This window comes from Grus americana, chromosome 25 (genome assembly GCF_028858705.1).
Source record: "Grus americana isolate bGruAme1 chromosome 25, bGruAme1.mat, whole genome shotgun sequence".
Lineage (NCBI taxonomy): Eukaryota > Metazoa > Chordata > Aves > Gruiformes > Gruidae > Grus > Grus americana.
In genome coordinates this window covers 7,593,323-7,621,237 of record NC_072876.1, presented here as the reverse complement: position 1 = coordinate 7,621,237, position 27,915 = coordinate 7,593,323, and the positions used below count along the sequence as shown (strand labels likewise).

Below are 27,915 nucleotides of genomic sequence, written 5' to 3'. Positions count from 1 at the left end.
CCGACGGCATGCGATGGGCAGCTTTGCAGGCCACGAAACTAGTAGCGTCAAATCCCTCGGGAGCATCTGTCCTGATGTCGTGGCGTGTGACTGCGCCTTGGGCTCACCGCTGTTATTCTCCCTGGCAAGGCTTAGGGACAACCAGGGTGGATTCCGGAACGGCCGTCACACACGCGTCCCCGACGTCACAGCCGCGGGGGCTTTCGTCACACGCGCGGCTCTCATCGCCGGCTCCGCGCCTGCGCACCGCCCGCCATGCCGGTGCCGGAGGCGGTGCCGGCGGCCGGGGAGCTCCGCCCCACGGAGGGCGGACGGGGGCGTGGGGGCGTGCCTTCCCCCCACAGCTCGAGCAGTTCCCCCAGCGAAGGCGACACCGAGGCCGTGGGGTGGCGCCCGAGGCTGCCCAAAGTGCGCATGCTCCGGCCGGCGCGGCCCGGCGTGGCGCAGGCAGAGAGCACAGCGCGCAGGCGCGCGGGCCACCCCGTGCTACCGGCTCTGGCGGCCATGGAGCGGAAAGGTGAGCGCTATGCGGACTCCCCTTACTTCCCCCTTCTTCTCCTCCTCCCGGGGCGGCGCGCCCCCCCCCCCCCCCCCCCCCGGCCCGCCGCTCCTCCTCACGCTTCTCTCTCCCTCAGTGCTGGCGCTGCAGGCCCGAAAGAAGCGGACTAAAGCCAAGAAGGACAAGGCCCAGAGGAAGTAAGTGCGGCCTCCGGCTCCCCTCAGGCGGCAGCTCCCGCCACCACCGTGCTCCGGCGTTGCCTCCCGCCGGCTCTTTGTTACCCCGGCCCTCCCCGCGGGGCAGGGGCTGCCGAGGCCTGCGGTGCCCCGAGCCTTGGCGAGAGCCGGGCGCTCTCGGGGCAGAGAGGCGTGCAAGTCCCTCGGGCTAGACGAGTTTTTAACGCGAGTTTAATTGGAGACACGTTTCGCGGCATAGGCAGGGAGCCGGCGCGGCTGGTGGCCCGAGGCGGCGGGTTTTGCCGCCCTGCTCTTTGCCGGGGCTGGTTTTCCCTAGGATTTCACGGTTCCTCGGTGTCCCCCCGTGGTTTGGCGGGGTGTGGGTGGTAGAGCAGAGCGGCCTCGGTGTGTAAGGGGGCTCTCTCCGTTCCTTCTCTCTGCCCCGAAACGGGTTGATGGAGCTGCGGTCCTGCTCACACGCTTCGTTTCGTGCTCCATCTCCCGGCCCCGGGCTGTACCCGGTGGGGCCGTCCCCTCTCCTCTCTGGAGCCTCCTGGGGCTGGCTTTAGGAGCCAGCTTCTCTTGACTCGTGTCGTGTGTCCCCCGCCCCGTCCGTCCACCCTCCCCGCCTTTCTTTTAATCTTGCCATAAGAATGCTGTGATGTCTTGTTTACTTCTTTCTTTAATTTCGATGCTCTCGTGTGGCTTCTCTCCTACCACAGGAATTTCACAAGTCTTTATACGTGGGGAACTTTTGGATGCAGATATAAAAAATAAAAGACGTCGAGTAAATACTAAACAATGGCTCCCACCAGACTGCATTAAGTACTGCATTCAGTGCTGCTCGGGGATTCCTTTCTAGTGAAAGGTGATGTAAATCCTAGAGCCGGTTCTGTGTGCTCAGTAAAATGCTGCTTATTTGCGTAAAATCTTTGGTACCTCATGAGGTTTTATACTTGCCAGTGCCTAGGAACCAACAGTATTTAGTAAGTAAGGCTTTGGGGGTGGGAGTTGGAGGGGGTTTTCTTTAGGAGTGATGCTTCCTTAGTCACTTCCTCAGACAAATCACGGGGATTTAAAAAAAAGCCTACTTTCTGGTTGTCTCTAGCAAAGATTCAGCTGTTTTGAAATGGGGCTTCTGAGGGGTGAAGAGCATTAACTAGACTTGTTGGGAGATGTGCATTATGTTTCCACACTATTTTGTACATGCTCCTGGTATTTCTTGAAGGTAGCATTAGGACAATTTTTTAAGAGTTCTCCTCTTTGTGTAGTATTATCTGTGTCCTAATTTATGAATGAATAATCCATTGTTTTAATTCTATATCTGTTACTTTGTTTTTTCTTGTCCAGCTGCAGACAAACAATACTGACTCTGCTGATAGAGTCCACAGTTGCAGTTGGAAAGACTGATTTCTGTGTAAATTCTGAGGTTGCTGAATGGTAACTTTCAGTGCTGACATGTTTGGGTGTTTTGTTTTTTTTTTTTTTAATCCTTTTTAACCATGTATCCAGATCAGGTTACCTGCACTGCTGGTTAGCTGTTGATTTTGCCACTAAGCTTGATTTGAGTGGAGAACCATACTATTTGTAAAATGCTGTGTTTATCTTCATAAACTACATGCTTCAACTCTGTTTTCTGGTAGTATAGGTTTATTAGATAATGCCTCGGAAATTAAAGAAACTTGCATGTACTTTACGTTGTACAGCAAAAAGAACTCAGTGTCAGCCTCTAACTTTAGGTGCAGTTCTGTGACATTTATGCTATTTAAATACAAAGCTGCTCTACTTAAATTTTCTAAAATGAGCTTAACTGGGTTGTTGCAAGACTTCTTCCATAAAATCTAAACTTGAAACCACATGAAATGCCTGATGTTCCATGGTAGTTGTCTAGATCACACACATGTAACTTTTTCTATATGAAGGGCAGTAAAAAGCTTGAAACAACTGATTTCAAAAGGTTAAGGTTGGTAGGTATTGGGAATTATCTTATTGTGGGTAAGTATAAAAATGCAGAGAATGTTCTGAAAGGATTTAAAGCAATTCAAAATATCTTTCACTTTAGAAATGAGCTACACCTGCTTTAAGTTTTCCTATTAACCCAATCTGGTTAAAAACGGGGAAAAAAACCCAAACCACTTGGAAAGGTTAAAATAATCATAATGGTCTGTGTATAGGACAAAATTGGCAAGTTATTGCTTTTTTTTTCATCACTCAGTAGTTAAAATTGCTGCCATTTAGAGTCAGACAGGACCAGCCTAAACTGGTTATTTACAGAAAACCCTTGTAAATACTAATTACAGTTCAGTGTATAAGATTTTCTTTTTTATGGGAAGGTCAACCAAGTTCTTAATTTCCCATATATTCAGGATGTTCCTATTTCTTCCCATCCTTCCAGCTTTTAAGATAAAACTTTTATTTGATATCAATGAAGGAGTGCATTTATCCTAATGTACTCTTTTTGCAGAAAGAGAGCAAAGTTTCTTGGTGATAGGAAGGTGAGGTACCTCTGTCTTTCCACTCTAGTAAAACTACCCCAAATCTTTTGGTAATCTGGAAGAATCGTTAAACCAGCTGTCTTAAATCTTTGCTTAGGAATCTTCTACTTGCCTAGCCTGTTCATTGGTCCCGTGTCTGCCTTTGTGGAGTTGGAAGAATATTGGGGCTGTGTACCTTTGCCCAGCTCCCATTTCTGTGAGAATTGAGGAGAAGGAAGGACAGGGAGAGTGACAGCTGAATGCATTAGAGGGACAAAAAGCAACCTAGGTACAGAGGGATCCTGAGTTCTAATGTTGAATATCACTGGGTTGCTTTGTGGCCTTGAGTGAGGCATTGATTTCAGTTTGTTCTCGTATCAGCCTTTTCCATCAAAAAGTCAAGGAATTACAATTAAAATTGCTTTAATATAAATTATTTTTAGAAAATGAGAAGCAAGCTTCTACTTGGCCTTTACCTTTAAGAATATGTCAGGAAATACGCGTGTCAAAGCTTTAGTTGCTAATAAAACATGGGGAGTTTGGTATGTAGGCTACTGCAGTGTGTGTTGCTGCCAAAAGATAGCTTTGCTGAAAGCTATCTGGGAAGTACGTGATGTATTAATTTTACCATTTCATGAGATGTGAACATCTTGGGCACTAACAGTCAGTTGATTCCCAAAGGCACTCAAAACCTGTCTTTAAAAAAGGAGCTTGTAGACTTACTAGCTTTTTTTCTTACTGAAACTTTAATAACTTAGACTGTAAACTCTTCAGGTAGCTGTATCTGGTGAGGTGCGTTCAGGTAGTTATTTTTGCCCAGTTGTCAAAAATGCAGAAGACTTTTGCAGTTCTCTGAAGCAGTTACTAATATCTTTGGAGTTCAGCACTGGTAGACAAATGTGTTAGGCCTAATATTTCCCCTGGTCCTTAGGAAGGTGGGGGAGCTGTACAGTGTTTTCCTGGGAACAGTTCTTGTGCTAGCTTTCCTCGTATGACTTCTAGGGACCTGAAAACAGAATTCCTGTGTTATGGTGTTTCATGAGCTGTGCTGGATGGGGATGTCCATGAAGGCAGCAGGAGGAAGGAGTGATGGGTGTCCCAATGGTTTAGCTTTTCATCTGCCCTGAAGCATGTGCTGCTTGCTTTGCAGGTGCCGTAGCACGGACCAGGCCGCATGTGTACATGTAATGACACGGTGCGGTGAGGTAGTGTCAGTTTAGGAAGCCATGCAGGCTAGCGGGAGATTACAGGCTTGATTTTTTTGTTGTTGTTTTCAAAGGCTCCATGTGGTGTTTGGAGGGGAATGTTGCTTTGAGTTAGCTCTAGTGTGGACAGAACGTTCATTCCTGGCTGAAGTGATGCTGGAGCGTGCCATCTACATGCTTTCATGTCAAAGAGATTAATTTCCTATGCTGTAAGACTTTTACTATGTGGACGAATGCCCGATACGTGAGGAAGATCTGGTATTTACTTCAAATCTACGCTTCTATTTGAAAATACAAGCTTCTATTTGAATTAAAATACAAATACAGATGTACTTTACCAGTGGCTCTGGTAATTGGTAATGGAATCGTGTGCTTGTGACTGTTAGACCATAATTGCCAGTAAAATACTGTGGCTTTTTTCTGTCTGCATTGTATGTTGCAAACCCTTAGAAGATCAAACTGTTCTTTGTCCTAGGAAAAAATTATTCTTTAGGTTACTACTGAGATTAAGACCTAGGGTTTAAAAACTAGGCTAAAAACCCAACCAGATTCAAAGCAGTTAGAGACATAGACAAGAAACTGAACAAATACTTCTGTATTATAGCTTATTTTCTCCAAAATGAAGAAAATCAGCTTATTACTAGAATTGGGCTGTGAGCCTGTGTGATGTGTAGATCTCGGGTATTTCATTGCAAGCCCGGATGATAATAACTGTTTCATCAAGTCCAGTGTCTTGCTTCAGCATTTTGTGTTTCAGGAAAAGTTGGCTTACTCATGCACAAAACCAGCAGTTCTGTGTAAGGGATGTTGAACCAATTGTGCCTCAAAGCAGAACCCTTTATTACTGTAGGCATGAATAACTACAAAGGTAGTAGCAGCCGTAAGGTTAGATTACGTGGCTTGTTCTGAAAAATCTGAAGTGCTTTCTTCTGCATGCACTGATGAATTTATTAAATCCTTTCTTACAGGCTCTACTGAGTGGGAGATATTTTTTCACAGGACTTTCAATAGTTCCTCTGGCTCCCTCTACTCCTCAAGTGAGGGCAATGGCAGAGCTGAGTTGGTACAGTATTGCTGTCTTGCTTCCTCTTCCCAAATGCGTGCAGTATTCAGTATTTTCAAGAAGCTCTTTTACAGTTATCTGTAATTTTTTGGCTAGACTCTTGACTTGCATTGAAGCCTCACTTCATTCTTCTTCCTCTCCAACTGAAAAACAATAGAATCGCTATGAAGAGAGATGAGGAAGCGGGTATTTTTTCCATCTATGCACTCCAGGGAGCAGAAAATTCCTAGTAGAGTCTGATAGTTTCCAGTTTGTTATCGCATGTCTGTCTTGTATCACTTTCCTGCTGTCTTTTGAGAAGCCTTGGAGTTCTGACAGCCCTCCCGGGTTCTTCCTCAACTTCCTTATTCAAAACTTTGCCTGGCATCAGGATCCTGGATTATGTTTTCGTCGCTTGTCTTTCATAATTAATACCAGGGCTACATCTTTTGTAAGTATTTTGAACATACGTTTGAGTCAGAATGCGTCGCCCACAGGATTTTTTTATTCAAATACAGAGCTGATTATCCTGTCCTATGACAGGACACAGCTAAAGATCTACTGGTTTCCATGGAAGTCCCTTGATTTGTAATAGCTGGAATAGCAGACGGTTCTCCAAACAGCTTGTCAAGTGCTTGTGTGGGGGAGTGGATATGGGGAGCAAGACACTTGATTGCCTCTGTGCGTTAGTACCGTTCTCACATGAAATTCGTTATTACTTACCGTCAAGCTGAACTCCCACTAATCCACTAAACAAAAGTATGTCTTGGTGCCTCTGAGCACCAGTCTTTCAAAAGTAAATGTTAGACCATCTCTAGTCCTCTTGAGTTCTCAACAATGGTGTTCCGGTGGCTCTGGGGTGGCTGCCCTACAGCAGCAATTGTGGTGGATCTGCCATGCAGGCAGAAAAATGCCAGTTCTTTTAGGAAAAAAAGGGATGGAAGAGTGAATGAATAGCAATAATCACAAAATTATGTGGATTATAGAGATTGCTGGGACTTACAAGTCTGATTTATAATTCCTCCAAGTCCCCTCAAATACTTAAACTTCTTGAGCAGAAAAGCGCATACAAGCAGCAAAGTACTTTTATAATTTCAGACCTGAATGCATACTGAAAGTTTAAGTCTAAACATTACAATATTTATTGAACGCAAGCAGATCTGCCTGTAAGCATGTTGGAGGCTGGCACCAGAAGCAGTCAATCTGACTAGATGTGCCTTAACATGATCTTGCTGTTGCAGGTGCACTGACGGATAGTAATGAGATGCAGTCTGGCAAGCATACTTCCCTTAGAGATGCGCATCCCTTGATGCACGTACGTGAAAATGGGAGAGAGATTTTTAAATCCTGGCTTTTCTCTGTGCCATATGGAGCTTTTTTCCTCTTCCCCAAATGAAAACAAGGAATCCTTAACAGCACTTGAAACGAGATCCCACTGCAGTGGGTGTAGAGTCCTGGAAATCGTTGGCTGGACGGTTAAGGTGGAAAGCAATGCTTCCTTCGGCAAGAGTCCCGGGGTGTGTTATAGTACTCTTATCTGTATCTCCTACGGTATGAGCTGGATTTGTCATTAGTCTTCAGTTCACTGAATTGAATTCTGTTTGGGAATGTTTCATGGGTGTAATTTGAGCTCACAAATGAGGAATGACAGTGTTTATAAAGATTGTGCTGCAGGCGGCTTAAAAATCATTTAGCAAAGCAATTGTCTTTGGTTTTCTACAGACGGGCATTGTCTCTGCAAATATCAAGGGACTGAGAAACAGGTGAAGAGGTAGGAGTAAGGAGAGTATCTTTTTTGTTAGCACACGTAGAAGGATGATAGCTGCGAAAAGCAATTTGGGTTAAACGTATGCTGCATTCCTTTGCTTGAGGGTGGAAAGGTTCTACTTTTGTATTTGTTCAAAGCAGGTAGATAGGTAGCGTGGACAGTATTTCTGTGGATTTGGGGACAAGGAAAATTACTTATTTCCTGTACAAAATAGAGTTTGGAAGAAGTCGCTTTTAATTCTCTTAAATAGGAGACCCAAACACCTTTCTTGAAGTGTTTTGTTATGTAAGCTACCAGGGTGGTGAAAACAAGGTCTGAGTTTTGACGGTGAAGTTGTGTGTGGAGACTTGGCTGTTGTGATGGCTTGACTAGTAATTTATAGATAATGGAAAAGGAGCCTGGGCTGGTGCTGCTCCACAGCACGAAGAATGCTGCCTTTTCATCGCTCTGACACTACTAACAGGCACGACTGTGGTCTCCTATCTTCTTGTCCTCCTGATGCTCTTGGATCTACCCCAGTGCAAATCTGTAAGAACACACATTGTGCAATTGAGGCTTCTTAATTGTTTTTTACCTTATTTTTAGTGCGTGCACCAGATAGGCGATTCTACGGGAAACTGGCAAGAGAATACAAAAGTGTTTTGTTTCCCAACTCTTTGAACACCTTTTGTAAGGAACTGAAATCTTAGTTCTTGCAAATAACCATTACTGTCCTTGCTATGCATTGCAGAGGTGAGCAGAGTTATCGGGTGATAATATTCAGTGAAGGTGGAACAAAATGTTATCTACAGTGGAAAATTTTTCACGTTGTTAGTGCCTCTTCTAATATGAAGAGGTTTGGCAATGCTAACTCGTTAAAAGGATGTTCAAACTTCAGGAACCTTTTAGGGTGAAAATATTTTATATATACAGTCGGATGAATCCAATTCTTCTTTAAACCTCTTGGTTTAAAACTGCAGAGCCAGCTTCAGAGTGTCTTTCACTAATAAACAGCCTCTGTAGCAGGGAAAATCTCTAAATTATTACTTGCTATGTCACGGTGTTGGTGACTTGTTTCCCCTATCGCTTACATAAACCAGCAGGATAAACAGGCACAGGAAATGGCTGGTAATTCTGCATCATCGGAGGACGATGTGAAGTGCCTGCTGCTCTGAAAAATAGTCAGTTCACCTATTTAAAGAAGATTTGACTCCTCCTGCTTCTTTGGTTACTTTTAAGCATAAAGGATAAGTTTTTCTTGTAACTCTGGATGGGGAGGTTTGGAATTACTTCAGAAAATTAATTTTTACTTTGAACGCCCTTTCTCTCCTCTGTGATTGTGCTGCCATTTCTGTATCAAAAGGGTTGGACTGTTGGCAATTACCATGATCCTCATCTTCATCCAAGCTTTGAATCCAGTGGACTAATTCAATAGGCAAATAAAACCGGCTTGTTCAGGAAGATGAAACAAGTATCTAACTGAATTTCTAATTTCATTAGAGGGAAGATTGAGACAGGTAAACATCAAGAGGAGGAGATGAATCTATTTATGCTTAACCCCTAATATGACTGAATTTGCAGGAAGATCAGCTGAGAGCAACCCCCAGCCTTGCTGCAAGGCCCTTTACCTGCAATGCAGTGCTGTGCATCTGCAGCTAGGTGGTGGAGGCAAATCCCTCTTCTCCCTCACTCTCGCACAAAGCTTTGCTGCGTTCTTCGAGAAGAACCAGCCCCTCCGCCTGCCGTTGATGTCCCCCTGCTTCCTGAACAGTGTGGCATCTGATTTTTAATGGCTCTTTCGAAAACTATTGGGCTGTCTTCAGGAATATCTTTATCAATGGGAGGCCGTGCTTCATGCAGGTAGGTTACCCTCTTTTTTTTTTTTTCCAATCTCATGAATTTGCAGTTCTTCAGGCATTCCTGAGAGATTAAGGACTTTTGGAAGGGTCTCTAGATTTGGATTCACACGAATTTCATAAAAGATCTAGCGTTTTGCCTTAGCATTGCTGTTCCACGTTGTTTTCCTTAAGTAAAACATTGCTATATAGTTGTAGAGAGACCCTGCAAATGCAGTTAATCTGATGATTAATTAGCACATTGAGAGTGCAAAAGTAAAAGGTGATCAAGGTGTTCTTAAGTAGAACAGAGGTGGCTATAAAAAAGTACCCTCGAACACTTGATTTTTTTAAAATGTGTAAACTATTAACCATTTTTCATAGGCTCTTTATATATTTTATCTGTATTTTGCAGTATTGCTGACAGCTGTTTCTACTGTCATCTTTAAATACTGTGTATGGATTTTTTTGCTGTCTTTTGCAGCCTTTTGTGCCTTTTAGAGTACTGTCTGTGAGCAAAGCATACAGATGAGGGTTGTGGGTTTGTGTATCAGGGGAGTTTTTTTGTGTTTTAATACATATTCTGCACTGATTAGGTCTCTTAATCCATATCTGCAGTTGACATGGTCACTCTGGGGGAAGGTGGTGGGATGTAAAAATGTCTAATGAATTTTTGCAGAAATGCAAAGGAATGAGACGTGTTTTGGAGTTGGTTTCATAAAGGAAATAGCACTGTAGAAATGTATGTGTCCTGAATATGGCTCGCTATCACATTAGTTGATATAATAGACTATAATATAGAAGTTAAATCCTTTTGGATCCCCAGGACAGACTCAGATGCAGACTACAGGGTGTGTCGTGTACGAGGCTGTCAGCAGCATGATTCGTCAGCCCTTTCTTAGGAGGGGTGCAGAAAGCTTCCAAGAAAATGAGCTTTAGTGCTTCCAGTGACTTCTTCCTTGATGCATGAAATTACTGCTGTTGAAAAGCATTGGGACTGCAGAATGGCATGATGTTTCTGTCTGCATCCGTGGTTCTAAAGATGAATTTTCTTTTGAATCCATTCTAATCCCCTACATCTTGCACAGTTACAGAAGTGAAAAATCTTGAAACAGCATTGGGGAGAATTAATCTTTACACTATGGGTGTGGCTCCCGGGCTTAAATTCTCCTTTTTATCCAAATCTGTGTTCTAGTTCTCTTTACCCTGTCTATAGGATTTGTTACATGTGAGGATTCAGTCTCCCCTTCAACCGTTCTGTCCATGGCCATTTCTTGCCTTTGCTACCTGCTCTGATTTGGGGATAGTCTTTGACACTATTCATAGCTCAGTTATCCCCAAAGGAATGCAGTGGGTTTAAAGCAGCTTTTTGACCTCCAAGACTTTTTTTCTGTAGTTTCCATCTTCCTACCCCCTGACTTGTGACTCACAGGGGAAAAGTCTAAATACTAAATATCTAGGGGCTGGATCAAGCTACAGGGTTGTTAATAAATGTCTCATTAGCCTGACAGGAGTGGAAAGGACTGTCTGACAGTCTGGTTTTATGGTTTAGGACCACTGATCTGTGTTGCTTGTCTGTTCCTGAGTAAAAAAAATCAGCAGGACTTATAGCTCCGATAACTGACTGAAATGTTGGGTGGTTTGGTTGTGCCTGGGATGACCTTTGTAGCTCTTCTTTGCTTTAACGAACTTCAGTTCCAGATTCTAAATGGGTACAAGTTTAGTCATGATCAGATTGGAACGGGTGATTTCTCCCTTTTCATGCTCCATAGATATAAAATGGCTGTGGTTTTAATGTGTAGTAATGTATTTAATGTAAGAAGTCTCACCAGAGCGCATATGGAGTAGGTAAATGCTGAGCATTCATTCTGCTGTATAACTACTCAAAATTGAAATATTAAATTTGTCACATTGAGTAAGATTAGTTAGTGTGGCCATGATGTGATGCACAGGATTCCAACTCATTTATAAGCTGTTTAAAACTGCATCCAAAAGCCCCTATGCATTAGCATATCCACTGGCATAACTAGTGGCTGTCTCAGCAGCTTGGAGCAAAGCTAGTTGAATTTGAAATGGAGTGGTGGAAGGCATCAGTTGTGTCTGCTGCTGCATTGGGACAATAGTTTCAATACAAGAAACTTCTGCTAATTCACACTAACAGGGAAGCTCATTGTAAAGAATGTGATCTCGTGTTTGTATGTCATTGCTGTAAGGAAATTTGTTGCCCACCTAAATCTCATACTTCTAAGAAAAGAAGACTTAATATCCTGCAGTTCTTTGCTATTAAATCTTGCCAGTGCAAATGGACTGTGGGCATTGATTTAATTATAAATGCTTGCTTTGTACAAAAGGATATTGAAGATTAAACTTTGTAGACATTTAACCGTTCCCTGTAATGCTTTGTAAAGTAAATAACTTACCTGTTCTAGTATTATCATTTCATGAGCTGTTTGGCTGTAAGCAGTGCGCTGCTGTGAAGAGGACTTGGGGCACAAGGGAGAGAACAGTATTTTTTAGCTCAGGGAATTCTGAACACCGCTTAAATGCGGTGAGAGCAATGAGGTGGCCCTTGCCAACACGATCTTCACAAGCAGGAACTTAGAGTAGCACATTTGGTGAAAAGTTAAAGCCACAAAATTACTGTGTTATATATGAATGTGGGAGTAGGGGAAAAAATACCACCTCAGTGCTTGATTCAAATCCCTCTGTAGTCACAAGCTCTCAGAAGGGTTTACGGAACATCTGCTCTGCATACACCCACTCTCCATAGTTCAGACAATTGTAACAAACTTTAGACCTTTGGTGAAGAGGCAAACTAGAAGTGCAGTCTACCGCATGAGAAGAGGAGAAATCAAAGGCAGTATTAGAGATTTTAGAGTTCTAAAGTGTTAGAATTAGAAGGATTGTTAAATGTTCATTTGATCTCGAAGGTGAAAGGTACAAAGGGCACAAGTTCTAAAACATTGGTTTACCTTTTTTTTTCCAAAGGAGCAAGAATTAATTGATGTTAGTCTTCAGAGTAATATTGATTGACATTTAAATCTTCAGGTTTTATATGAGGTAACATCTATAAATCTAAATTTGCTTTGAAAAAGTCCTCACTGAATGAAAGACTGAGATGGGGTTCAAAGAGACTAACGTTTTGGTGGGATCACTATTCTTTTAACTTGGTATCTTGTCTGGTCTTTTCTTTGTTCCACTATAAAAGTGAATCTACTGCATTAAGTTGCATTTCTCACTAGTATATGAAAAATTGTTGCTATCTACTTTTATACTAGCTTAGGAGTAAAAGCATTTAAATGTGAAAATAGTTTTTTCTGAAGGCTGAATATTGCATTTCCTCCATTATCAGCAATCCCTCACATGAAATGAAAGCTACTGAACTGAAGAGTAACATGTGTGAGACATGCAGTGTGTTCTCTTTCAGACCCGACACTCAGCATCGAGGTCCTGCTGCTCACTCGGAGAATGATCTTCCAGAGCAAGAAGAGGAAATCCTGGGATCAGATGACGATGAACAAGAGGATCCAAATGATTACTGTAAAGGTGAGAGCTTGCCTGTTTAAGGTGCAGGATTTTCAACATAATCAGTAAATTCTCTTGACTTCCCATCTACTATAGAGAACAAAAATAGACTCCCTATTAAGTGTTTTTTGAAACTGCATGACAATATTTTCCAAGCTAACCTGACATAGAGAAACTATTGTCTGAGATTCCCTCTGTTATCAGTCAAGATTTGAGTTGGAGAGCTGTTTTTAATGCATGTGTTTAAAGCTGTTAGCTTTGCCTCTGTGCCAGAGGGCTTTCAGAATTGGCAAAAGCAAGTAGGCGTTCAATTTCTTTTTGTTTTTTATCAGAAAAAGGAGACTTTGACATCCTTGAAATCAATTTCAAATTCTTCACTGTTTTCTTGTGAAGATCATCTTAGTATCCATGCTTCAGATAACTTTGCAAATACAGTCTTCCGTTGTTTCTCTGAGTAGAAACTAAATACAGAGCAAATGGAAATATCACGGTATATAATTCAGTATCAAAAGGATCAGGCTTTTTTTAACATAGCAAATACTTCAAAAAAAGAACACCGGTAGTACAAATTGAACTGATCAATTAGTTGAAGCTTGAGTGTGTGCCCCCACCTCCAAGTATTTTGTAAGACTACTTCTGTGATGCTATTTATTGTATATATTGAATAAGGCAGAGGGAGAAGCATGTAACAAATGCCATATATGTGTATAAAAAACACAAAGTGGAAAGAGTACAGAGAACTTGAATTGCAATGTTTTTTACACTTCAGTGCTTTACCTCAAAGCATTTGCATTACTTTTAGCGTGCTACCCAAGTATTTGTGGGATTTTTTTTTGTTGTAAAGCAAGTGGGAAGAAGAAAGTTCTTGTGTGAATTAGTAACCGGTGCAGCTGTCACTGTTGTAACTGAAATCTTTAAGTGAAGAAAAAGAACTTCTGCTGCTTGAGCATGAAGTAATCCATGAAGTAATGGATAGCAATTCTGTGTCTTGTTTGTGAACCAATTGAGGAAGATGAATCTTCCTGCCAAAGCGTGCATTTCATGGGTAACATTTGCTGACCACAATTGAATAATAAACGCCTGGAATCTTGGGTGTAAATCCAGGTTCTGGCAAAAATTTATGCCTTAACAATCACAGATTCTTTTCTTTGTTCTGTTTTCTGCCAGTTCCCTTATGTCTTTTGTCTGGCTTTTCACATCTTTGCTCCCATGATGGAATCCTCCTGCATAGTCAGCAGCTTGAGAGATTCTAGGGGTACAGGGAGGAGACTTTCCTATTTTCAGTGGTGATGTTAAATGGCTGAGTGTCTTTCAGTCAGGAAAGCAGTTGGAAGGGGAACTTCGTTGGGATCTTGGGTGCAGTACTCTTTCATGTTATGGGAATAGAGTGTGCAAAAGCAATGCTGATACTTAGCTGTAAGATTCTGTTACTGAACGTCATAAGCTGTGTTTTCCAAAGCTGGTCAACCTAGCAGACTGCAGATGCTTTCACTGAGAAAATAAGCTTTTGTGATGCTGCAGTGATGACCTACGTTGTAAAGGAGGAAAAATCAGTCTTTCTAGTTCAATTATATTAAAACTTTTCCATCAGCTAGAGGGCTGTTCACAGCTCTTCCTCTACTGTACCGTATATTTGTTCTAGCAAGATCCAATTAGAGAAGCATTTGCATTTGTTTATATGATTAAAAATGTAAACACATCAAATAAGTCTGCCTCAAGTTGTGATGCTTGTTCAACATACCTGCTCTTCAGCGCTTGCTTGATCTCTTCATACGTAAACTTCCCACTGTTTTTCTAGGTGGTTATCACCTTGTGAAAATAGGAGATCTATTTAATGGACGATACCATGTGATTCGGAAGCTTGGATGGGGCCACTTCTCCACTGTGTGGCTGGCTTGGGACATCCAGTAAGTCCTTCTGTTCGAGCTAGTGTTTCTAATCACAAACGTGATCAGAAAGCATCTTTTTACTTTTAGATAAAAACACAAAATGTAGCTGTCCAAACAGAAGTTTCTTTTGATATTGTGCATGGAAGAGCGTGGGAGGGAGTCAACAGGACAAACCATGTATGTGGAAGGAGCGCTCTTGTGTTCAGCAGTCTGACCTATTACTTCATTTTATGAGAAATGACTAACATGGATGCTTTATAAAAAGAGACCCCAAGACAATCTTCAGGAGTGCTTAAACCTTATTTTTCCATGTATGCCTTAAATAAGTAGCTCTCTTGTATGCAGAAGAATTAGGATAATCCTGGAGAAATAGTTCTTTGTATGAGCGATAACAATCTCCAATTTACTTACCGTGTGTGCATAGAGGGAGGAGATTTGTGGCAATGAAGGTGGTGAAGAGTGCAGAGCACTACACAGAAACAGCACTGGATGAAATCAAGCTGCTAAAATCGGTGAGTGCCTGAGAGTCGGGTTCATTTTTTTAAAAAAACTTTGTTAATTCATTTTGGGGACTTCACATTAGTCATGTGCTTGATATTTCTGGGTCATCTAGCTGCAAAGAATTTGGATAGGAACCCAACAGTAGTGTAGTAGATCTGACTTCAAAATATATTCTTGCCTAGTAATTACCTCAAGCAATACAAAATTAATCCTCTGTTCCTCTGCAGGTCCGCAACAGTGATCCAAATGATCCAAGTAAAGAGAGAGTTGTTCAGTTGTTAGATGACTTCAAGATTTCAGGAGTTAATGGTTCTCGTATCCTTTTGTGGAATAAAGGCAAAGAATTGCATAAAGATGGGGAGTCCGCTGGGTAGCTGTCATGTCAGGGCTGGTGAGCAATGCCCAGACATCCCTTTCACTGCCGAGGAAACGTGCTGTAGAATTATCTGCCTCAAAACTGCCTTCTAAGCTCAGGTCCAGAATGGTCATTTGGCCTGACATAATAAGTGTAAGTTCTGGAGATGGCACTGCTTAGTCATGCTTTTAACATGAGATGGGGTGGCCGCATCTGACTTGTGAATTAGGGCTGAATGGCTTTAGTGTCCGAGGTACCAACGTGGTAAGAGGGCCTGTCTATCTCAAGCCCTCAGTTTTGCAAGCAGCCCGGTAATAACCTCTTATTTAAGTAAAGCAGTACAAAATGTTAAGATCAGTAATTAAAAATAGCAAACACGTGCAGTCTATAACTTGATAATAAGGTGATTTGCTAGTTAGGGAAGCATCTTACCTTGGACTTTACCAGCATTGTTAGGATGTTTAAAGTGTATTGCTTTGAAAATCCCCTGTAGTTCTGTGAACACCTATAGGCAGTGACTTGTGACAAGTCCTAATAATGCACACTTAAACTTTGAAAGTTGGACTTCAGTGCATGTTTCCGCTTTGCGGTACCTGGAATTTTATTTCAGTGGGAATTACTAGGCTGCTTGAGGGAATTGACCTGTAGGTTATAAATGTTCTAACACTTTTAGGAAACAGTAGCCCCATAACATATTTCCTCTAACTTTTTTCTGGTAGCTAGCACCAAATAAATGTTGACTTGATCTTGTATTTCTTTCACTCTTGTGAAACACATGTATGCTTTCTGCCAGTGTAGAAGAAAAGCAGCCTAATAATCTCGTAGAAGTTTGGCTTCTAAAACAAAGAAGCTAAACATTGTGCAAAGGCACAATGCTGAATGTGTCACTAGAGTGACTGTAGCTGTTGAGATCTTCTAGAGAAAAAGCAGATAATGTGAATTTTGTTGAAGTCCAGGCTTGTCAGAAGTTTGTTTTGCTGGTAAAGAGGCAAGGAAGGGTGGAGAAAGTAACTTAATTGTTCTGAGGATGACTTATGAAATGGAAATTTTACTATCTTTTTGGGTAATGGCGGTACAGAGAGATCTGGCATTGAGTTTTGCCTGGGGCAAGAGCCCAGGCTGTTCCAAAACACGTGTTGTTGGCTTGAAGCTGTCTCAATACTAGCAGGAAATACTAATGCACACTTGGTTGTGTAACTGGCTTCCATGCAAAGCGGGAGATTGCTACTGCTGCATTAGGACCATTGTCCTAACCAACTCCATCCCTCTGTGTTTTAGATAACGACGCTGTTGTGTAGGATGGGATGGTGCTGTTAAGGAAGGCAGCTTCTCTAAACTGTGCCAGAAGGATGAGAGTTCTTTAATATAAAATGCTTAACTGGTATGGATTTCTTTTGATCCTCAGTCCTGGGAATTCAGGGCTCTGCGGGTCAAGATGTCCATCTTTTTCCTTGACTGAGTTCCAGATATCTGTATGGTGTTTGAAGTTCTAGGGCATCATCTCCTGAAGTGGATCATCAAGTCAAATTATCAGGGGCTTCCACTCCCTTGTGTCAAAAAGATCATCAAGCAGGTAAGTTCCAGTTCTGACTGCACTGTTCCCCTCGACCCAGTGAGAACGCTTTCACTGATCTTTCTCAAATCCAAGAAAGCAGAAGTTGAAAATCAGTGGTGTATCTCTGATGCAGCAAAATCATTCTTGGGTTAATATTTCCTTTCTCTACTGCAAAAAACCTGCTACAGCTATTTATTTTCTGACACTTAAATCATGATGGGAGGCTGGCTTTGTTTTTAACCTCTTCTTACCCTAGTAATTCCTCATAAGTGCAAGTATTTTTTTAAAACTCTGTCACAGTAAGTACAGTGCTTAATGATGGGAAGAGCAAGAGAAACCTGTTCTTTCTACTGGATGGTTGCTTAAGAAGAAATGTCTTTGTACATGTGAGGTGGGGTAGAGGGGGGGAAGCATGATTTTATTGTAGGGTATTAAGATTAGATTTTTCAACTGTGGTAAGTTAGGAGGGTAAAGAGACAGCGTTTTAAATTCATAGCTAAAATCTGTATGCAAAGCTGTATTTTCTGGAACTGAGCAGTAATCACTGATCGAATTAGCTCTAATTTGGAGTATTCTCAAACACAGAAGTCCTTGAGGTTCACTGGTCACCCTGGGCAATTTTGCATTTTCACTCTCAATTTGCTCATTCTTTGCTTTTTCTAATGGTTGATTTCCTTTCCTGTCTGCAGGTTCTTCAGGGTCTGGATTACTTGCACACAAAATGTCGAATCATTCATACAGATATTAAACCTGAGAACATTCTTCTGTGCGTTAACGACCAGTATATCCGCAGGCTGGCTGCAGAAGCGACAGAGTGGCAAAGATCTGGAGCTCCCCCACCATCTGGCTCTGCAGGTGCTTTTTTTCCTGAAAATTGGCTGAAAATTGGTGCTATTTCCCCTCTGTGCCTGCAAATCATCACTAATCTCACTAGGGAAAACTTCCTAAATGAGTACAGTGGAACAATAATGCAAGTAACTGTAAACTGTGAAGTCCTAAGTTGGAAACTTAGGTGATCAGGAAGGCAGTTCTTTGTATAAGGAAACTGGAGGGAGGATACATGCATGCTGGCACCTGCTCTTATTTAACACAGCTAAAAGTACTGCAGTGTGTTTTGGAAGGTTCTGTCAGTCATAATCTTACACCACCACTGTTTAGCTGGGCCCATCGTAGCATGGCTTAGCTCAGGAAAGCTCCCTTAACTTTGGTGTTTGAATGTTTTGGTTTGCATTTTCTTTTCAGTAAGATGCACAATGTGTGCAGTAAATGAAGCTGCATGACAAGAAGTTTAGGTCTTTTGATATCAGTCAAGCAGGTCTACTATCTGGAATTTTAATTATGCGCTTACTCATTTAATGTTTTTCTCTTTTTTTATTCTTGCTGTACTTTTGTAGAGAAATGAGCCTTCAAAATAACATTTGCTGATATATTAAAAATGTCGTTAGCAAACCACGTAGGAAAAAGCTTCCCTTTAGATAAGAATGCAGTTGCAGTTTTCAAATACAAACATACTAATTTGCTGATCTTCCTTTCTCTTCCAGTGAGCACTGCACCACAGCCAAAACCAGTAAGTGTAATAGCTCTCATGCATAAGTATCCATCTACTTATAGTATCTATGGCATTGTTTCATAAGGAAGAAGGTGATTTGTCTGTCAGACACAGGCATCAGGTTTAGTGCTGTCTTGGAGAAGTAAGTAGTATGAGCTCATGTATCACCAGAATGAATAGGTCTTTTGGTGATCTCAAGGTCTGTTGTGAAGGTGATTATTGTCTGTGGAGTCTGAGACCCTCATTTGGAGAATAATGTACGCTTCTCAGGACAGAAATGCACTGATAAAAGCCATAGACAACTGCTCCAAAAACCTTAACATCTGCTTTTTATTTGGGAGAACAATCTCCAGAGTTTTCATTCCAGGCTGCTTCCTCGGCTCTGAAATAAATTAAAATTTGATGCATTTTAGATTTATTGAAATATGAAATGCTAAGTGCGATTTCTCTGCTTGCTTCTGTGTAGGCTGACAAAATGTCAAAGAATAAAAAAAAGAAGTTGAAAAAGAAGCAGAAAAGGCAGGCTGAGTTGTTAGAGAAGCGAATGCAAGAGATAGAGGAAATGGAGAAGGAAGCAAGCCCTGGGCAGACACAGCCCGAAGAGGAGGAAGGATCTCAGAGCCCTCTGGAAATGCTCACAAAAGTTAGTCCACCAGAAGAAAACGTCAGCAAAAAGACAGGTATGGACCTAAAGTATTGCTAAAGTAGCACAGTGTTGTCCTTTCACTCATGCTGGCATGAGTAGAGTCAGCACCTTTAGTAGATGTGGCTGTTGTCACTTAACCCATCTAAAGAGGTTAGGAGATTTCCTGTTACAAACTGCACGTGTTCAGTTACATTTTGAGAACTACCTACTTCTGAGGGCTCCCTGAACAAGCCTCAACTTTTACTTTGTTTAGACATACTGTGCTATCTTCTCCTTTTCCTCCCTTCCAGCTGAAGTCGTCGTACAACAGCAATCTATTCTAATGGAAAGCTGTGTGGAAAAATGTGTAACAGAAATCAATTGCAATGGAGTGATACAAATGACGGACTTCCCAGACTCCGGCAATCAAGGGTCTGTGCGACTTGAGGATGACCTTCATAATGCCAATGACTCTGGCGATCGCTCTCGCACACAGAAGAAGGAGAACTTCCATAGTTGTAATTACAGTCAGCGTAACGGTGACTCTGAGAACACGCCTCAAGAAGCAATGTTGGACTCATTCGTGCCCTTAGTTTCAGAAGACTCCATGGTGTGTCAGCCCACATCAAACGAAGAGCGATCGTTCAGTGAGCAGGAGATCAACCATTTGCAAGAAAGCATCCGGACAGAGATACCTTCAGAGGATGAGAATGAGAATAACAACCCGTCAGACAACAAAGGTATAAGAGGAACCCTGTGAGAAAGGGTTCCTTTCTCCTTGATGCGGGAGAGTTGTGTTACAATGCTTCATCAGAGTATTAATAGAAACCTTCATCTTGTAGACCGAAGTGATCAGATCCACCCATTTGAGACTTTTCCTGCCAGGAGTAATTAACCTGACAGTCCTACTCAGAGACATTCGCTGTTTGTAGCTTCCAGTTGTAATTGTACCTTAGTTGTGACTTTCGAATACATAAGTATTCCCACTTTTCAGAAGTACGTATACATTTGTTTTTCAGTGTAGGAACGTTCTCTCCTTTGTATCAGGTGTTGCTTATGTGATTTTCATTAATACTTAGAAATGTAAGTCTACAAATTGTCACTGGCTGTTAAATTATGGGATATGTTCTGTTCGGTGTGTTGTGATAGTTTTGTTCTTAATATGGAGCACAGGTAACTCCGCACAGTTATTTGAGATGAGTAAATGTTTTTCCAGAACTGGAAATGCAGCCTGGCTGAAGCAAAAAAACCCCACTGCCCTCTTTAATGCTTTTGTTTAAATGTGATTGTTTCAAGGCGGGGAAAAAACTGTAAGTCTTGTAGGTTTAGGAGAACATAAGGCACACAATAATGTATGGCAGTTTAAACACATTCCAGGTGTGTGTGTTTAAAAAACTTGATTCAATTGATAACTGTCCTGTTTTGCATCTGAGTCAAGGTCAGGTGAGGTATATCTGCTTGGAGATGGAGGGAGAAACTACCATTTATACTCCTAAAGAAAATTCTGTAGCATTTTCTTGGTACTGCTGGGGAGTTCCGTGGATGGAAAGTAGCAAGTGAAATTTAAAGATTTTGAAACTTGAACTGCACTTAGTTGGATGCCCCTGCTAGATTACTAGGTGTATTTTGCTTCTCACAGCTCTCTCCCAAATTGCTTTGGAGCTACAGCTGGATGTAATTTAGCAACTTAATATTTTTGCTCTCCACTGTGTTGAGGTTTTTCCCAATATATTTTAGCTCTTGTAACGGTCTGTGTTGTGGTAGTGAGTGATGGGTATGTCAAAAAGATGTTATAATATGTGGACTCTCCTTCAAAGATTTAGGAAGACTTAAGGGTTGAGAGGCTTGTTCTGTTCCTGGCAATGTCCTTATTTAAAAAGCTGTCTAGATAGACAGACTCTTTAAGGCTGTGCAAAGAGTGCCGGAAAACAGTCTCTGTTGCATATGCTTGCTTGTGCTTCTGCTTTTTAACACTGGTTGGGTCATAATGGTGGTAGCTATGTTGTTAGCTATGTTGTTCGTAGTGCAGACTGATGCTGATTTTCATGCCTAGGCTTTGGGGAGGGAAAAGTTCTGATCTGTAAGCAAAACCCTTCCTGGGTCGGGAGAGAGTGATAGGATTTGGATGACAGATGGTGACACTGTCCATGTAGCTTTAATCAGCTGTTGTACATGTTGCCTCTAGGAAAATCAACTGCTGGGAATTTCCTTCTTAATCCTCTTGAGCCCAAGAATGCAGATAAGCTCAAAGTGAAGATAGCTGACCTAGGAAATGCCTGCTGGGTGGTAAGTTTACAGTCTTTTCACATTGGCTGTTTAAACCTGCTAATTCATTCCCAGTATGCCAAGATGGAAAAGAATCTGTAAAACAGATTCTGTCTAAGACCTGCTTGTGAAAGTAGTGACAGTTTGAAACTGTGTTGGGGGGGAAAAAGAGGGGGGAGCAGAGACGCAAAGAAAGAAATGGTCCTCCAGTGTAGGATTTTGGCCTGTGTTTTGGGTGCCTCACGGGTCATTGAATTACTTGTAATAGGCCTGTGAACAGTGTCACATATGTGAAACCTCTGAAGGAGTCTGTAGCTCTCCTGGAGAATGAGAAAGTTGCAAACAGTTGCTCTGATGTGCTTGCTCTGTAGTTTATTAGCTTGTCAGACCACTTCAGTGGATTCATGAGCACATGAAAGAGACTCAAATAGTTTTATTCTTTGATGGCTGTGCTGAGCTGCTTTTAAACGTTTGACATTTCAAACAGAAGAAATGTCTATTTTACTTGGCTTCTTAAAGGGCAAAAAACTTTGAGATTCATCTCTCCCATAAGATCCAAACTTAGATTTGCACATCAGGCTTGCAGCATCTGGCAAAGTGGTCTCTTACAGTGGTGTTGCTTATCTTCAAGGTAGGTGAATTGTGGCCTGTCACGATTGGCTAGGAGAGGGTGCAGCTTCTGAAATGGTCTTCTCTTATTCTATCTTTCTTCTTGCTTTCTTCTGAATTGCTGGACTGTTTTACTTAAGGGGAAGTGTCTCATGTAGAGCATTTAAACAGTACTTGTAGGAATATAAGGAAATATTTAATGAGGATGTAAAATTCAGATGAAATGTAATGGGAATGAGCTTTTGATCTTGTTGATTCTCCTCTTCTAAACAGTCTCTAACTGCTTAGTGAAACATTTTTTCTATTTAGCACAAGCACTTCACTGAAGACATCCAGACAAGACAGTACCGATCCTTGGAGGTGTTGATAGGATCGGGGTATAACACCCCTGCTGACATCTGGAGCACGGCGTGTATGGTGAGTAGTGGCATCTGAGGGATTTCAGACCACTTCTGTGGCGCATTCTGGGAAACATGCATGTGCTGTGCCCTCCAGACTGCTGAGTCGCTAGCCAAGCCTGGCAAAAAACCCTCATAGGTGTTCAGCCAACTTCCAGACTCACTGAATACCGTGTTGCCATACCAAAGTTGTTTCTCGGGGGTTTTTTTCGGTTGGGTTTTTTATGCACCACGTGTGGCTTTCCTTTTGAAAGTTAGTTTTGTTGTACAGCACCAGCATGTTTCCAATATGATTGTACTTTGTCATCATGCTTTGTGGAAAACAGAGACAACTATGCAATTCTGAAGACAAAATCTTTTATATAAAGAGCCTTTCTGCTGCGTCCAGCACTATTTCACAGATGTTTCCAGTATAATTTCATATTTTAATCATATACATCTTCTGCATGTTTGGAATCATTTTATAATCCGAGTAATGCTGAGACGAGGCTGAAGCTGTTCATGTAATAGCTGGCAAATGTAGAATATAGTGATTTTAAAAAAAAAAAAAATAGTTACTGTGTGTCTCTTTGGTGTCTCCATTCTGTGTTTTCTACAAATCAAAGCTTGGGGTTTATATTTTAACCTTGGAAAATACTGAAATCATTTTCGTTATATTGGAAAAACAAGCTGTGATTTTGATGGATGTGGTAAAAGACAATGTGGTAGGGTTGTGTTCTCTCTGTAGAACGTGTGGCCAAAATTATATAGCAATTACTCAAGAGTGCCTAATTCAGTAGTTTGACAACAGCAGTCTGCAAAGAAAACTAAAAAATACAGAAGGTCAGAGGTACTGTTTTGAGTAAAAGTGAATACATAAAAGGTAAATGTGTCATGGAATTTAGGAGTGGTGAGTTGAAATAAATGCAAATGTTTTTCTCATTTAAAACATGTTTTTGTATCTACAGGCAGATGTTCAGAGATTAACTGTTTGAAAAATGTCTCTTTGCTATCTGAAATTTGGGGAGAGGGGAGAATCTTTGGAGGGGAAAAAAAACCACAAAACAAAACCCTAGAGGTTGGACATGACATTTTGCAAAATGCTGTTGAGGCAGAAGAGAGGCTAAGCATGTGAAATGCCTTAACTTTGTACAGTTTCACACAAGCATTATGCTGTGATCCAGAACTCATCACAGATATGCCTATGATGTTTTTAATATGGTCCTTAAAATGTTGCAGAGTAATTGCACATCTTAAGGTGGTAATTGTGTACTAGAGTTTTGCAGGTTATTCTTCCCAGTGCTTTGCTTCTGACCTGCAGAGATACGCAGAATCAATCTGCAGCACATCTGTGTGAAGCGTATTGAAGTGATTTAATGTGTTCATTTCTGTTTGTTTAGGCCTTTGAATTAGCAACAGGAGACTATCTGTTTGAGCCTCATTCTGGGGAAGATTACTCACGGGATGAAGGTGTGTTTGTCTTTCCTTATTTCAAAATGAGACATGAAATACAATGGTTGCTTCTTCAGAAGGAGCCTTCTCTTATGAGTTAGTAATGCAAAGGCTCCTTGCAAAAAGATTGTTTACCCGAATCAGCACCAATTGTGCTCGAGCCTCTGCAGTAAAACACTGTGCAATAAAGTCCATGTTCTGGTGTTTCCCATTCCTCTTACCACTGGATTCTCTATCTGGCTTCTCAAACTGATCATGCCTCAAATTGTCCTTACCTCCCCCCCACCCCCCTTGCCACTTCACTGTTGTCGCTTAGTGTAATCTGATTTCAGGTGGATCTCAGAGTAATTTCTAAGGGAGATTCTATCCTTCTATCCCATAGAAGGAAACTGGGGCATAGAGATATCTTGTGTGGCTGTGTTTCATTCTTTTCTTTTGAAAAAATGCAGATCACATTGCATTGATCATAGAACTTCTGGGGAAAATACCTCGCAAGCTTATTCTGGCAGGAAAGTATTCCAAGGAGTTTTTCACCAAAAAAGGTAAAAGGAAACAAAGTAAATGTCACTTATCCCTTCATCCCCTGCCCCAAATACACAGGAGTGCCTTGCTGGGAATACCAATTAACAGATGTGAGCAAAGATGCCTCTTTAAGCCTTTCTTTGTTTTATGAAAGGCTTTCTCAGTAAAACTGCAGCTAAACATAAGGCATTCTTGTCTAACTGCTAAAAGTATCCTACATCCTAGTACTTGACATCTTGGCGTAGATGAATGCAGCAGGTAGAAAAACAGTACTGTAGATATTTATTCAGATTTGATGTGGCTTTATTTAGCTGATCTTTGTCAACTAGAAGTGTTGACTCACCTTTGAAGTCATCTCTACACAACTTTGTTCCATTTCTAGCACACTAGTCACCTAACTAGGGCCTTGCATCCTGAGCCATGTTGCTCAGGACACATTATACCATTATCATAAAGCCCTAAGTACCCCAGAAATGTCCAAGAGTCTCAAGAAGAAGTTTTTGACCTAGTTTAATACTTTTTTTATATAAAACAAACCCTTTTTTTGGTAGGAGTATATTGCTTCCTCAAACAATGTTGCATGTATTCCAAAGTCAACAGCCCAGTGTTTGTCTGTCATGTCAACCAGTATAATTGGTGATTTAATGAAGTTAAACATTATTTGCTTATACTGAATCAGAAATAGCGGGAGGGGAAAAAAGAAGCCTTCAAGGAAGTACATTTCTAGAAAAGTCTTCAAAAGCAGATAGAAAAGGGGTTTTAGTATAACTTATTTCTTCCTTTAGCATGCTCTACCATTTTATACTCCCTATGCCCAACTACTCAGAAGTGTTTCTGAATTCAGTCTGTCTTGTTTAGCTGTTCAGTCTATTTTATTCAACTGCTCTGTTCCCATGTATTGCAGTTAACCTGTCTGTCTTGGTTTTCAGGTGATCTGAAGCACATCACCAAACTGAAACCCTGGGGCCTTTTTGAAGTTCTGGTGGAAAAATACGAGTGGTCCCAAGATGAGGCAGCCGCATTCACAGACTTCTTACTACCTATGTTGGAGCTGATCCCGGAGAAACGAGCTACAGCAGCAGAGTGTCTCAGGCACCCCTGGCTTAACTCATAGAGGCTTCAACCCAATGCCACAGCACTACACTCTGGTTTACAGCATAGCATATGCACACCTAACTGCCCCTTCCCAGCTCCATTTTTTTTTCCCCCCTTGTTCCATTTTCAGTGTGAAGTTCTTCCTTCAAGACTTCCAAGATTTTAGATAAATCTAACCTGTTCTGCTGAGTTTGCTTGTGTGACTCAATGGGGACTCTCCTCAGCCAGTGGGCATCATCTGTGTTTTGCCTTGATTGGGCTTCGCCAAAGACTAATTGACTAGAATATGTTTTCCCTGAGTCTCCTCGCTGTTATGCACTGTGTGTTACAGATATGAGCTCACCTGTGCTCAGATACGTTCCCTTAGCTAAATTTCAATTCTCCTTTCCTTGTGAGGGGGATGTGAAGATCTGAATGCCTGCTTTTATCGCTGACTCGGGAGTCAATTTCCCACTGTTGATCCACTAGCTAGCAACGGGGTGAGAAGTAACAGATGGCACCAGTGTGGTGTTAGTTCCTTGTAGAGCAAAGACCTCAAAATCCTCCATTGTTTTCTAGGTGCCTACTGTATTCTTTCCGGTCACATAACTTTTCTTTAGTTCTAGCTGCTTAAATCTTTTGAAAAGAGCTATTTAAACCTAGGTTTTAGTATCCTTTATTTCCTCCTCCGAAGTGCCCTGCCCCTTTACTTTTTCCTTCCCTGTGCCCAGATAGTCAGAACAGTTTCTGAACTTAGTGACACTTTCTATTTCAATGTGTGTGCCTGTGACTAAAAGGTAATAAGCAAAAGCTGGAACTGTGACTCAACGCACAATCTTCAGCATGCAGATGGATGCGCCCTTTGGCTGCAGAGAGGTAGCCTTGTTGCAGGCAACTCTTCTAACATTTTAGTAAGCTGTAAGGTTTTTTGGGGGGTTTATCTCTTACTGGCACTTTTGCCTTGCTTGAGGTGGTTGCTGTATCGGTGAGAGATTGGCTTTCACTGATGCAGTCTGCTCTCGCTCTTAATTTTTTGACCATTCACTTTTTACCAAGAAAAAGGTGGCAGCATCTGCATCACAGCCATGCCATTGCCCTTGACTTTCAAAATCAACACTTGAAGGCACAGTGTAAAGATTTCTTTTCCTTTAACTTGCTTCAGGTGCTGGCCTTGAGAAATCACTTCCCAGAATGGACTGCCTTTTCTGGGCCATTAGCACAAGGAGAGCTAGCGGAAGTGGAAGAGAACTGACTTTTCCATGTAGATACTGGATTAGAAGCAGTTTCTAATTACCCCAAGTAAAAATGTTCTGTGAAGCTTCTACATAAACTTCTCAGAGGGGGTTGGATATAATGAGTAAATGGGTTAATTTTAATTCAAAGTTAAATCACTGTGGCATTTGATAGTTTTATGGTGGCTTCTTCTAGACTTGCCCATCCTATTGCAGAATCAGTGCATCCTGCTCTACAGCAAGATTTGGCAGCATTGAGACTTGAGGCACTTCCTGACCCTGGACCAAACAGGCCTTTGGATTCACGATGGCTTTCAGAGGATAGCAGTTGCTGCAGGAGCGTACTGGAGGCCACGCAGATGCTATCTGAGACAATTACGTTGCCAAAGCTGCCAAGACCACTGTTATGTGTCACTTCTGTATGTGTGTTTGGAAATCCTGGTTTGTAAGGATCGTTCATTCATAAACCTTGGTGTATTTTAATCCACTTGAAAAGAGTTTCTCCAGTCCAGTGCCTGATTGGGCTTATTAATGCAAATCATGCTGCATGTTCTTTTAGGGGTAGGTCAGGTTCTCTATGCATATAATCTAAAATTAAAGGAAGGTAACATACCAAAAGAGTTTTAAACTGCTGATTTGACTTTTTTCCCCCCTTTCACCTGGAATTTTCCAGTTGTGTGTCACTTCCATATCTGTTACAGAAGGACTGCAGGCAGGACTGGGTTCCACAATACCTACTGTTTACGTACTGTGAAGATACATTGGCAGGGCAAACAATTTCTGTTGTCTTGAAAGCTCACCTGGTTCTGTGTACTTGAGACTGGCTGATTAAAGAACTTTTCCTAGAAAGGGTCTGCACGCTTTGACTCTTGAGTGCTCCTTCCTATCCTTCCCTCTGCCACCCCTGACTGGAGGAGGAGGGTTTTTTTACTGTGATAGCCAAGGCTAGAGCCAAGTTGTGAGTGAAGACCCCCAGAAGCAGCTGTCAGAATTCAGTCTTGTACCATGTGCTCATTCACTTTGGGTTTGTTAAATTTCCAAAATGCCATAAAGTGCTCACACTAAAGGATTTGTACTTGCTTGTCAGTCTAAAACCTGAAGAAAAATACATTTTTATTCTTTCTACTTCAGTGCTTTGTCTTTTTTTCTTTGTGAAAGCTGTGCTATAAGCAGATTATTTAATAACTGAGCCCTGTTGTTCATATGTTCCTTCTGTACGTCTGTTCTTTCTGAGCTAGTGGCCCGTGGATTGAGTTTTCTTTGCTAGTGAGCACTTGGTTTTGATTTCCAGAATGAGATGCAAGGAGATGGCGTCAGTGAAGACTTTGTTGCTTGTATTGTGATCTGTTTTAAAAGGGGGAGAAAAGTAGTCCAGAGCAGGACAACTCTGGAATTTTCCTGTTTTAA

The 27,915-nt window shown here is 41.6% G+C and overlaps 1 protein-coding gene across 2 annotated transcripts; it reads left to right on the top strand.

The window, feature by feature from the left end:
- Positions 1–240: 240 nt before the first annotated feature.
- SRPK1 (SRSF protein kinase 1) lies at positions 241–27,632 on the top strand. Of its 2 annotated transcripts, none has more exons than XM_054804235.1 (16): positions 241–517; positions 636–696; positions 12,406–12,524; positions 14,302–14,410; positions 14,817–14,904; positions 15,121–15,208; positions 16,715–16,821; positions 17,493–17,658; positions 18,345–18,370; positions 18,819–19,032; positions 19,289–19,717; positions 21,163–21,263; positions 22,161–22,268; positions 23,629–23,698; positions 24,130–24,222; positions 25,132–27,632. In XM_054804235.1, exons 1-16 carry the CDS (start codon positions 256–258, stop codon positions 25,314–25,316), a joined length of 2,226 nt encoding a protein of 741 aa, XP_054660210.1. In that variant the 5' UTR covers positions 241–255; the 3' UTR covers positions 25,317–27,632. The 2 variants fall into 2 exon arrangements, with proteins under 2 accessions (XP_054660210.1, XP_054660211.1); XM_054804236.1 differs by lacking the exon at positions 241–517 and adding an exon at positions 8,846–9,003.
- Positions 27,633–27,915: the final 283 nt, after the last annotated feature.

What these genes read in the sequence shown, in the direction of transcription:
- SRPK1 (XM_054804235.1), top strand. Translation starts at nt 256, where the DNA reads ATGCCGGTGCCGGAGGCGGTGCCGGCGGCCGGGGAGCTCCGCCCCACG. An exon ending in CTGCACCACAGCCAAAACCA is followed by an intron (nt 18,371 to 18,818) that starts GTAAGTGTAATA and finishes GCTTCTGTGTAG; the next exon opens with GCTGACAAAATGTCAAAGAA. An exon ending in TCTGGAGCACGGCGTGTATG is followed by an intron (nt 22,269 to 23,628) that starts GTGAGTAGTGGC and finishes CTGTTTGTTTAG; the next exon opens with GCCTTTGAATTAGCAACAGG.